The following is a 13,299-nucleotide window of genomic DNA, read 5'->3' on the forward strand; positions in this document are numbered from 1 at the left end:
GTAGTACGATGCAGGATGTGATCTAAATGTTTTCATAATAATTTGGGAAAGTTATAAAATGTCCTATAATTGTCTGTTCTTTTCCTAAAGGAAGGATCCCAGCTTTTAGTTGAGATGAATCTGTGCTGCACTTTATGTACGGTACATGCTGAGTAGTGAGGCAGTGCTGTGGAGTTGGAAGTCAAGGAAATTGAGGAGTTGGAGTCAGTAGTTTGGTTTACCTTCTCCACAACCCTGCTTTGAACTAATTTGATCACCTGATCAAACTTACCATTTATGCATATTTTACAATTTAGACCTAATTTTTGCTTAATTTAGACCATCTGCCTTTTTTTTTTCTGGTGTGGCAGAGAAGTGCTGGAGGAAAACTGATGCAAGGACTGATCCTATAGTTTCAGATCATTCACATTTACCCAGCTCATCAGTTGCTGCAACAGACCCTTGGTGGAACAACATGCACTTAGATGTTGTGTTTTTCTCTCCGACATATCAAACGCCTGATGACAATTTATGCCACTTGATGCACAAGAAAAATTATCTGCATTCTGGTGACATAAGGAAAACCGACCATACACTGCCTCAATGGACACTGTAATGCTTCTTTCTTCTTTTGTGCTATAATCAATGGTTCGATTTACTGACAAGCTAATGTGTGTAGCGGCACCACTATTGTCCTATAGCCTCTGCTATCAGTAATTGAAGAGCCCTGTTATTTAGATTTAAAGGGGTATTCCCGGGAAATAATAAAAAATTTGTACTGTTCCTGCCTTCATAACCTATAAAGATGAGATGCTGAGTGCACTTTAATTATCTTTAGAATGCTTGTAATTTAGTGTGACAGGAGCTGCTCCACACTGCTCCCCCTTCCCTTAACCCTATTCGGACATCGGGCGTAATAGTACGCCGATGTCAGACTCCCCCTGTTTGGTGCGGGCTTCGGCACTTAGCCCGCACTTTCCGGGCACATGACATCTGATCTGTACAGCTGACATGTGCCCACAACAGCTGCTGGTGGAATCACGATCCACCTGCAGCAGTTAACTAGTTAAATGCTGCTGTCAGTCTCTGACAGCGGCATTTAATTTGCGCTTACCGGAAGCATGCTGTAAATACCTCCCATTGGTGACCCGATCACATGATCGCGAGTCACTAATGGGTTGGCAATACAACCAGAGGTCTCCAGCAGACCTCTGTTGTGGTCATTGCCAGATTGCTATGAGTGCCGCCCCGTGGTCGGTGCTTATAGCAAGTAAGCATTTCTGCTACGCACAGGCAATCTGATCATCGCCTGTATGTTGCAGAGGATATCGGAGTACTGTAGTTTCTAGTCTCCCATAGAGACTATTGAAGCATGCAAAAAATAAAAAGTTTTCAAAAATGTAAAAAAAAAATATAAAAGTTCAAATCACCCCCCTTTCGCCCAATTCAAAATAAAACAATAAAAAAACCAAATACACATATTTGGTATTGCCGCATTCAGAATCGCCCGATCTATCAGTATAAAAAAGAATTGGCCCGATCGCAAAATGACGTAATGAGAAAAAAAATTTAAAACTTCAGAATTACGTTTTTTGGTTGCCGCTACATTGCAATAAAAAGCAATAATGGGCGTTCAAAAAATCATATCTACACCTAAATAGTATCAATAAAATTGTCAGTTTGGGCCGCAAACAATAAGCCCTCACCCCAGCCCCAGATCACAAAAAATGGCGGCTTTTTTTTTTTTTTTTTTTAATTTGTGCCAAATTCTGGATTTTTTTTCCTTCAATTAAATAAAAAAAGCCTAGACATATTTGGTGTCTATGAACTTGTAATAACCTGAAGAATCATAATGGCAGGTCAGTTTTAGCATTAGTGAACATGGTTAAAAACAACCAAAAAAAAAATAAACAACTGTGGAATTGCACTTGACCGACAAATAAAAAAGTTATGGCTCTGGGAAGAAGGGAAGCAAAATACGAAACAGCAAAAATTAAAATAACTCTGGTCGTAAATGGGTTAAAGGACATTGTATATCACTCACCAGTGTACAGCTATTCCCTGTGAGTAACAGCCAGCCTGAGAAAAGGGTGTGTGCCCATACCCCATGTTCTATGCAGAGAATAAGCTATTTTCAGAAGACAAGCTGAACGCTGCAATAATATCCCAGATGGAGGGGTGAGCAGTGAGGAGCAGCTCCTGTCACACTGAATTACAAGAGTTCTCAAGATAATAGAACTACACTGGGTATCTCTTCTTATTAGTGTATTAGGGCAGCGGCAGTGCAAACATTTATTAGAAGGTGAAAAATATCTCCTGTATTATTGATTTTGATCTGTTAATGTATGCGGCTGTCCCTTTTTTTTTCACTTTTTACACCATTGAACGTTTTGCAGTGTGTTCAGGAGTAATACATTAGTAATACTCATTATCTTTTCTCCTTCAGTTCCCACTGGTATCTCGTAGTAATATGTTTTCCCTGGCTGGAAAAAACAATTTATGAAGACCGAAAGGAACCCAGTGCCTTTCAGGATAGTGAAAAAAGAGATGATTCTGGTAGTGGGTCAGTCATTATATTCAATGACCGTTTGTCAAAGAAAGAGGAAATTATTGGAGAAGGAAGCAACAGTGACTCTGAAGGTATTTACTCTGCTTTTTATTATTTGTTCGCTGATAGCTGCCTGTGCTGCTTGCTAAGTTTTTGGGACAGTGTTTGTTCACTTCATATCAAGATGTTTAACTTCTACCCGACATTTGATGTACTGGTACATCATATCTGGAGTCTTAAAGTACCGTCACACAGTGGCACTTTGATCGCTAGGACGGCACGATCCGTGACGTTCCAGCGATATCGTTACGATCTCGCTGTGTCTGACACGCTACTGCGATCAGGGACCCCGCTGAGAATCGTACGTCGTAGCATATCGTTTGAAACTTTATTTCGTCGCTGGATCTCCCGCTGACATCGCTGAATCGGCTTGTGTGACGCCGATTCAGCGATGTCTTCACTGGTAACCAGGGTAAACATCGGGTTACTTAGCGCAGGGCCGCGCTTAGTAACCCGATGTTTACCCTGGTTTCCAGCGTAAACGTAAAAAAACAAACACTACATACTTACCTTCCGTGTCTGTCCTCCGGCGCTGTGCTTCTCTGCACTGGCTGTGAGCACAGCGGCCGGAAAGCACAGCGGTGACGTCACCGCTCTGCTTTACGGCTGACCGGCGCTGACAGTGCAGAGGAAAGCACAGCGCCGGAGGACAGACACGGAATGTAAGTATGTAGTGTTTGTTTTTTTTACGTTTACGCTGGTAACCAGGGTAAACATCGGGTTACTAAGCGCGGCCCTGCGCTTAGTAACCCGATGTTTACCCTGGTTACCAGGGGACTTCGGGATCGTTGGTCGCTGGAGAGCTGTCTGTGTGACAGCTCTCCAGCGACCACACAGCAAAGTAACAGCGACGCTGCAGCGATCGGCATCGTTGTCGTATCGCTGCAGCGTCGTTTCAGTGTGACGGTACCCTTAGTCTTTGATGCAAGCTCAGAAACTGACAGCTTGCATCACTGCCAGCAGATAATGGCTGTGATGCAAAACCAGGTTCTGCCACTAACAGCAGGCTCTGCTGAAGCCTGTCATGACTGGGATTCTATCAAAACCAACCTGTAGAAGGAAATTAAAAGATCATGATTGTTACTATTTACTACAAACTATGGTATTGCCGCAACATTGCAGCAAAATGCAATAACAGGCAATCAAAACATTGTATCTACCCCGAAATGGTATTAACCCCTTCATGACCCAGCCTATTTTGACCTTAATGACCTGGCCATTTTTTGCAATTCTGACCAATGTCCCTTTATGAGGTAATAACCTCAACGGATCCTAGCGATTCTGAGATTGTTTTTTCGTGACATATTGGGCTTCATGTTAGTGGTAAATTTAGGTCAATAATTTTTGCGTTTATTTGTGAAAAAATCGGAAATTTGGCGAAAACTTTGAAAATTTTGCAATTTTCAAATTTTGAACTCTTATTTTGTTAAACCAGAGAGATATGTGACACAAAATAGTTAATAAATAACATTACCCACATGTCTACTTTACATCAGCACAATTTTGTAAACAACATTTTTTTTTTTTGCTAGGAAGTTATAAGGGTTAAAATTTGACCAGCGATTTCTCATTTTTATAACAAAATTTTCAAATCCATTTTTTTAGGGACCACCTCACATTTGAAGTTAGTTTGAGGGGTCTATATGGCTGAAAATACCCAAAAGTGACACCGTTCTAAAAACTGCACCCCTCAAGGTGCTCAAAACCACATTCAAGAAGTTTATTAACCCTTCAGGTGCTTCACAGCAGCAGAAGCAACATGGAAGGAAAAAATGAACATTTAACTTTTTAGTCACAAAAATGATCTTTTACCAACAATTTTTTTTATTTTTCCAAGGGTAAAAGGAGAAACTGGACCCCAAAAGTTATTGTACAATTTTGTCCTGAGTCCGCCGATACCCCATATGTGGGGAAGAACCACTGTTTGGGTGCACTACAGGGCTCGGAAGAGAAGGAGCGCCATTTAACTTTTTGAATGAAAAATTGACTCCAATCTTTAGCGGACACCATGTCGCATTTGGAGAGCCCCTGTGTGCCTAAACATTGGAGCACCCCTACAAGTGACCCCATTTTGGAAACTAGACTCCCCAAGGAACTTGTCTAGATGCATATTGAGCACTTTGAACCCCCAGGTGCTTCACAAATTGATCTTCAAAAATGAAAAAGTACTTTTTTTTTACAAAAAAATTCTTTTAGCCTCAATTTTTTCATTTTTACATGGCTAACAGAATAAAGTGGATCCTAAACTTTGTTGGGCAATTTCTCCTGAGTACACCGATACCTCACATATGGTCAGAAACCACTGTTTGGGCGCACGGCAAGGCTCGGAAGAAAAGGAGCGCCATTTGACTTTTTGAATGAAAAATTAGCTCTAATCGTTAGCTGACACCATGTCGCGTTTGGAGAGCCCCCGTGTGCCTAAACATTGGACCTCTCCCACATGTGACCCCATGTTGGAAACTAGACTCCCCCCCCCCAAGGAACTTATCTAGATGCATAGTGAGCACTTTGAACCCACAGATGCTTCACAAATTGATCTGTAAAAATGAAAAAGTACTTTTTTTTTCACAAAACATTTCTTTTAGCCTCAATTTTTTCATTTTTATATGGGCAACAGGATAAAATGGATCCTAAATTTTGTTGGGCAATTTCTCCTGAGTACACCGATACCTCATATGTGGTCAGAAACCACTGTTTGGGCGCACGGCAAGACTCGGAAGGAAAGGAGCGCCATTTACCTTTTTTTGAATGAAAAATTAGCTCCAATCGTTAGCGGACACCATGTCGCATGTGGATAGCCCCTGTATGCCTAAACATTGGAGCTCCCCCACAAGTGACCAAGCTCCCCCACAAGTGACTCCATTTTGGAAACTAGACCTCCCATGGAACTAATCTAGATGTGCGAGGAGCACGTTGAACACCCAAGTGCTTCACAGAAGTTTATAACGCAGAGCCGTGAAAATAAAAAATCATTTTTCTTTCCTCAAAAATTATTTTTTAGCAATTTTTTATTTTCACAAGGGTAACAGGAAAAATTGGACCCCAACAGTTGTTGTCCAGTTTGTCCTGAGTGCACCGATACCCCATATGTGGGGGGGAACCACTGTTTGGGCACACATCAGGGCTCAGAAAGGAAGTAGTGACGTTTTGAAATGCAGACTTTGATGGAATAGTCTGCAGGCGTCACTTTGCGTTTGCAGAGCCCCTGATGTGCCTAAACAGTAAAAAAAAAAAACCACAAGTGACCCCATTTTGGAACCTAAACCCCCCAAGGAACTTATCTAGTTGTGTGGTGAGCACTTTGAACCCCCAAGTGCTTCACAGAAATTTATATCGCAGAGCCGTGAAAATAAAAAATAATTTTTATTCCACAAAAATAAGTTTTTAGCCCCCATTTTTTTATTTTCCCAAGGGTAACAGGAGAAATTAGACCCCCAAAGATGTTGTGCAATTTTTCCTGAGTACGCTGATAACCCGTATGTTTGGGTAAACTACTGTTTGGGCGCACGTTGGGGCTCGGATGGGAGGGAGCGCACCATTTGACTTTTTGAACGCAAGATTGGCTGGAATCAATGGTGGTGCCTTGTCGCGTTTGGAGACCCCTGATGTGCCTAAACAGTGGAAACCCCTCAATTCTAACTCCAACACTAACCCCAACACACCTCTAACCCTAATCCCAACTCTAGCCATAACCCTAATCACAACCCTAACACACCCCTAACCCCAACACATCCTAAGGCTACTTTCACACTTCCGTCTTTTAGAATCCGTCACAATCTGTCAAAGTGTTGAAAAGACGGATCCTGTGCAGATTGTAAAAAACGGATGCACTGCATCCTGTTTTTTTACGGATCCGTCGATGCAGCAGCTGCAGGAAAAATGGGTTAAATTAAAGGAATAGAAATCCTTCCAGGCATGCTCAGTGTAAAAAAACGGCATCTTTTGCTGGATTCCATCATTTGACGGACAGCAACGGATCCTGTGCCCATAGGCTTCCATTCTAGCCAACGACGGACGCCGCAGGATCCGTCGCTGTACGTTTTTTCGACAGACAAAAAAATGTTACATTGAGCGTTTTTTTCCAGATGATGGTCTGCCAAAACACGACGGATCCGTCGCACGACGGATGTGACGTGTGGCTATCCGTCGCTAATATAAGTCTATGGGGAAAAAAACTGATCCTGCGGGCACATTTGCAGGATCCATTTTTTTTCCCAAAATGACGCATTGCAACGGATCTGAAAAGACGGAAGTGTGAAAGTAGCCTTACCCTAATCCCAACCCTAACCACAGCTCTAACACACCCCTAACCCTAATCCCAACCCTAGCCATAACCCTAACCACAAGCCTAACCCTAATCCCAACACGCCCCTAACCCTAATCTTAACCCTATTTCCAACCCTAACCCTATTTCCAACCCTAACTCTAATTCCAACCCTAACCCTAAGTCTATGTGCCCAGGTTGCGGATTCTTGTGAGAATTTTTCTGCACAGTTTTTGAAAAATCCGCAGGTAAAACGCAGTGCGTTTTACCTGAGGATTTACCACGGATTTCCAGTGTTTTTGTGTGGATTTCACCTATTCCTATTGAGGAACAGGTGTAAAACGCTGCGGAATCCAAACAACGCAGCATTTCCACGCGGTTGTTTTGAAACTCTAACCCTAATTTTACCCATAACCCTACCCCTAACCCTAATTTTACCCATAATCCTACCCCTAACCCTAATTGCAACCCTAACCCTAATTGCAACCCTAACCCTAATTGCAACCCTGATTCTAACCCAAACCCTAGTTCTAACCCTAATTCTAACCCTAACCCTAGTTCTATCCCTAACCTTAGTTCTAACCCTAACTCAAGTGGAAAAATAAAAGTAAATATATTTTCTTTATTTTATTATTGTCCCTACCTATGGGGGTGATAAAGGAGCTGGGATTTATTTATTATTTTTTTTATTTTGATCGCTGTGATAGAACCTATCAAAACATATCCACCCCAAACTGGTATCAATAAAAAACATTAGGTCGTTCGATAAAAAACAAGCTCCATCAAATGTAAAATGTAAACATCATGGGTCAGAAAATGGCAACATTAGCAAAACATTGTAATATTTTTAAATAAATTTCCAAATGCTTTTTCACCCCTCTAAAAAACAACTTGCATGTTTAGGTATTGCTGTAATCTTACAATATAGTAGTAGGTATACGGCACTCTTGAAGGAAAAGATTGAGTGCTTAAGAAGGGTTACACCCCTTGTACATGAAGAAGTTAAGAGATACTTGGCACTTCAAATAATGTAGCAAATCCTTATTCAGCCAATCCAATTAGTGAGTCAGTGACGTTTTGGCCCTAAGACATGGGCCTTCATCTGACAGGGATTGCAACAGGAAGCGCCTAGCTCCATGCGATTCGGTTCGCCACTCCACTGCGCGGATACCCTATTCCAGTGATAACAAACCTTTTAGTGTCCAAGAGCCGAAACGGCAACCCAATACCCACTTTTTTATCAGAAAGTGCCAATACGGAAATTTAACATCACATCACAGAAGACCTTCAAAATACTCCCCCTTACACACACACACCCTCTGCAAAACACACACACACACACACACACACACACACTAGTTGAGGGGCACAGATCACCAGCAGAAAGGCACAGAGCTGCGGGCCCAGAAATGACCAGCACACAGGTACAGAGTTGGCTTCACAGAGATCGCTCAGGACTCTCTGGCAGCAGCTCCTCTTTCGGGAAAGGAGGACGGGAGCACATTGGGCTCTAACCCTGCCCACCCCGATGACTTCATCATTCATGTGCAGGCAGCATTCTGTAATGAACGCTGTGTACCGTGCACTTAGGGGTTAAAGGGCCAGCATCTGGCAGGATACGGCTGCGGCCCGAGCATTGCAGACTCCGGGGACTTGCCTGCGGGCCACAGGTTCCCTGCACCTGGTTTGAATGTATTAGCGTCCAAAAGGCGCAACTACATTTGAACATGGGAATTGAGTGGAGTGTGTGCGGAGGCAGGCCTGGCATGCGTGCCCACAGAGAGGGCTCTGCTTGCCCCCCGTGGCATGCTTGCCATAGGTTCGCCATCACTGCCCTATCCCATACATCCTATTTCTCTTGTTGCAAGCCATGTCAGATGAAGGCTCATGTCTTAGGGATGAAAATAATAATTTGCTACGTTATTTGGATAGCCAAGTATCTCGTATCTTCTTCGTGACCAGGAGAATCATATTCACAAGTCATTTTTACTAAACCATGAATACTGTAAAAATGAAACCCAAAAGGTGATTGTGGAATTTAGTTTTTTTTTTCTGCAATATCAATGTACTTGGAATTTTTTTCTCGTTTTTCAGTGCACTATGTAATAAAATAAATGGTGCTATTCAAAACAACAACTTGTCTTGCAAAAAAAACCCTCATATGACTATTTCAATATATTAAGATAAATTGTTATGGCTTTTGCAAAAGAGGTGGAAAGAACAAAAATGGAAAATTGCAATGTCAGGAAAGGGTTGATGTGTTTTGGCAAACATGCCAGCATGGTATCAATGTATTAAAATGATTTCTATACTTTCAGTAGCTACTGTTTACAGACTGTACATACTATGACATGCTTCCAATATCTATGATGTAACAACCCTTTAAGCTATTTGTAAAGACTAACATTAAAGGTACCGTCACACATAACGATATCGGTAACGATATCATTGCTTTTTGTGACGTAGCATCGATATCGTTAACAAAATCGTTATGTGTGACAGCGACCAACGATCAGGCCCCTGCTGGGAGATCGTTGGTCGCTGGGGAAAGTCCAGCACTTTATTTTGTCGCTGGATCTCCCGCTGACATCGCTGAATCGGCGTGTGTGACGCCGATTCAGCGATGTCTTCACTGGTAACCAGGGTAAATATCGGGTTACTAAGCGCAGGGCCGCGCTTAGTAACCCGATGTTTACCCTGGTTACCGTTGTAAATGTAAAAAAACAAACACTACATACTTACATTCCGGTGTCTGGTCAGGTCCCTCGCCTTCAGCTTCCAGCACTGACTGGTGAGCGCCGGCCAGCCGTAAAGTACAGCACAGCGGTGACGTCACCACTGTGCTTTACGGCCGGCGCTCAGTCAGTGCGGGAAGCTGAAAGCGAGGGACCTGACCAGACACCGGGAATGTAAGTATGTAGTGTTTGTTTTTTTACATTTACAATGGTAACCAGGGTAAACATCGGGTTACTAAGCGCAGCCCTGCGCTTAGTAACCCGATGTTTACCCTTAGTAACCTGATGTTTACCCTTGTTACCCGGGGACCTCGGGATCGTTGGTTGCTGGAGAGCTGTCTGTGTGACAGCTCTCCAGCGACCAAACAGCGACGCTGCAGCGATCAACATCGTTGTCGGTATCGCTGCAGCGTCGCTTAGTGTGACGGTACCCTTAGAGTTATCTGAGAAAGCGGATCCATCTACCTGCCTGTTTTTTAAGGCATGTACTGTATACCTTGCAGTTGTTGGCAAAGTGCAACTTAGTATGTCATTTTCTTATGTTTTAGAATCTACTAGTTTGGAACCAAGCTGCGACCCAAAACATTCTGTAAGTTTTATTTTGTTTTTACTGTCTTGCCAAATTCAGCACAAGAAATGTGCTTTAATATTTCAGCAAATTTCATTGAGTGCCATTGCGCGACCGCATTTGCTTTACCACTATATGACCAGATGGAAGTACAGTTGTGCTCAATAGTTTACATAGCCTAGCAGAATTTTTCCTTTCTTGGCCTTTTTTCGGAGAAAATTAATAACGCCAAAACTTTTTCTCCACTCATGGTTAGTGGTTGATGTTATTTGTGGGTTTTTCTTTGCATCCCAAACAATTTTCCTGACAGTTGTTTTTGTTGGTCTACCTGACCGTCGTTTTGTTTTTACAGACCTCCTGATTTTCCATTTGTTATTTATTATTATTTTATTATTATTATTATACATTTTTATAGCGCCATTTATTCCATGGCGCTTTACATGTGAATACGGGGCAAATATAGACAAATACATCTCTTTCCTGTTTTACACAGTTCAACTACCTTTTCCCATAGATCCATTGACTCACAATCCAGAAACGTCAGTGGCTAGATGAAAGATGCAAGAGTCTGTCTGGATCCCAGAAACTCACTCTGCTTTTATGCACACACACTGATTACAATGTCACAGGTGAGGATGTTACCTTTAGTAGCCATTCAAACCCATTTGTGTCAACTTCTGAGCATGTTATCAGGCCCGAGTCACCAAGGTATGTAAACTTTTGATCAGGGTCATTTGGATGTTTTGTGTTGTTTTGACAATTGTCATTTGACAATAAATGGCTTCACCCAACCACTGACCATGAGTGGAAAAGTGTTTTGATGCTATCATTCATATTCTCTGAAAAAAGCCAAGAAAGCAAAAATTAATCTGGGGTATGTAAACTTTTGAGCACAACTGTAGAGTATGTATGAATGTATGTCATATTGTACGTTCGTGATTGAGGATAGTTCTAAAAAAGGCTTGGTATGCTTAACAGGTTATTCACAAAGCACAATAAATGTATGCTTATTTTTAATACAGATTAAACCCAACATAAAGTTTTTTTTATTGTATGTTTGTGTCTTTACTCTGCTTCTCTGTGCATGATCTTATCTGCTCATTCTATATTTCCAAACAGCCCTTGTTGCTGCAAACCCCCCTCTTGTGTGCTCCTGACAAGCCCCAAATTTCTAAGTTATCAAGATAGTCTAAGTGTAGAATTCACTTTATGCTTCTGTGCACTCTCAGCAGTACCCTGCTTGACCGATTTTAATCTTTTGCCATCTACATCAGTACATCTGCAGTGTGGTGTTACATCATTGTTAGTTGGTTCTAGTAGAGCTGAACTCTCCACAACAGTAGTGAAGAGTCGAGATTAGTTGAATTGTGTTTTTTGCCTGCTGCTGAATGATCAGTTTTGCAAAACTGCAAATGCTGCTGCATTAATGCATATGGCAGAAGATTTTCTGTCATATTTATCAACAGAGCAGAAAAATATTTAGAATTGAGAGTCCTCAGTGGTTGATACCTTTTTAATGGCTAACTGAAAAGATGGTAATAAATCGAAAGCTGTCGAGACTACTCCGGTCTCTTCATCAGATATAGACTAATAGAAATTCTGAAGAATCACCTATTTATGCACAACACAGCACAGAAAAATGCCATAGATAAAGACAGGTGACATGAAGCAGAATTACCATTATGTGGGTGATAAACAGTTATGTCCATTAATATTGGAACAGTTTATAGATAAAGAGTGTGAATGTTTTATGGCCCTCTGAATGGTCGCCTCAGAAAGACATTTTTGAATCAGGGCTACCATCCAAGAACAATTCAAAACCAAATTACAAGAGCAAATGGAATATCAAGGAATGACCTGCTACATTTCAAAGCTAAAGAAGAAAATAATCGGGTGCCTCTAGTAGTCATCTGCAGTCCAAATCTGGAGGTGCTAAGGGGAGCTGCACGGAGTTTACAACCTTTGCTACAGAAAGATGCCCGCTTACAATCCATTTTTCCAGACCCCCCACTACTGTGTTTTAGGCAGCCCCCAAATCTAAGAAGTATCATTGTCAGAAGCTCCCTGTCCTCTCCAACAGCTGCAGGAACCTTTACTTGCAACCAGAAAAAATGTAAAACCTGTCCATTTATAATGAACACGGACAAGATGATCACCAATTCACATCAGGACGTGTACATGTGGTATGCTTAACTATTTGTACTAAATGTCCAACTGGGGGTCTGTATGTAGGGGAGACAGGGCAGAAACTTCAAATCTCAGAGAGACAGAAGAGTCTGGGAATATAAGCTGAAGACGACCTTTGACACTCTCAGTGCAGGAATGAATGTCGCATGGATTTATGTCTTTTTACATCAATTAAGGATTTTGCTCATCAGACCTTGTGGGGTCATCATAACACATAACCAGACCCATTCAGAGGACCATAAAACATTCACACTCCTTATCTATGAACTGTTTCAATATTTATGAACATAACTGTTTATCACTCACATAATGGAAATTCTAAATCACATCACTATGATACAGGAAAGATGTATATCTTGGTACCGTGTTAGCCAGTAGATAGAAAAATATTTAGAATTGAGAGTCCTCAGTGGTTGATACCTTTTAATGGCTAACTGAAAAGATGGTAACAAATTGCAAGCTTTCGAGACTACACAGGTCTCTTCATCAGGCGAAGACTAAAAGAAATTCTGAAGAATCACATATTTATGCACAACATAGCACAGAAAAAAAAAAGGAAAAACCATGGATAAGACAGGTGACATGAAGCAGAATTACCATGAGTGATAAACAGTTATGTCCATAAATATTGGGCCAGTTCTTAGATAAGGCCAGTTCTTAGATAACAGAGACCCTAATCAGAGGACAATAAAACAATCCTTATCTAAGAACTGGCCCAATATTTATGGACGTAACTGTTTATCACTCATGGTAATTCTGCTTCATGTCACCTGTCTTATCCATGGTTTTTCTTTCTTTTTTTTCTGTGCTATGTTGTGCATAAATATGTGATTCTTCAGAATTTCATTTAGTCTTTGCCTGATGAAGAGACCTGTGTAGTCTTGAAAGCTTGCAATTTGTTACCATCTTTTCAGTTAGCCATTAAAAGGTATCAACCACTGAGGACTCTCAATTCTAA

General features: G+C 41.5%; 1 protein-coding gene across 3 annotated transcripts in view; it reads left to right on the forward strand.

Annotated features, from left to right (window-relative positions):
- Positions 1–13,299, forward strand: part of SENP7 (SUMO specific peptidase 7) — a 177,379-nt gene that overhangs the window by 119,823 nt on the left and 44,257 nt on the right. For all 3 annotated transcript variants that reach the window (XM_069757698.1, XM_069757699.1, XM_069757700.1), the window contains 2 exons: positions 2,426–2,619; positions 10,135–10,175. In XM_069757698.1, the coding sequence (XP_069613799.1) occupies positions 2,426–2,619; positions 10,135–10,175 (235 nt within the window). The remainder of the gene's footprint in view (positions 1–2,425; positions 2,620–10,134; positions 10,176–13,299) is intronic.

The sequence above is a fragment of the Ranitomeya imitator genome, chromosome 3 (assembly GCF_032444005.1).
Source record: "Ranitomeya imitator isolate aRanImi1 chromosome 3, aRanImi1.pri, whole genome shotgun sequence".
NCBI classification, from domain to species: domain Eukaryota; kingdom Metazoa; phylum Chordata; class Amphibia; order Anura; family Dendrobatidae; genus Ranitomeya; species Ranitomeya imitator.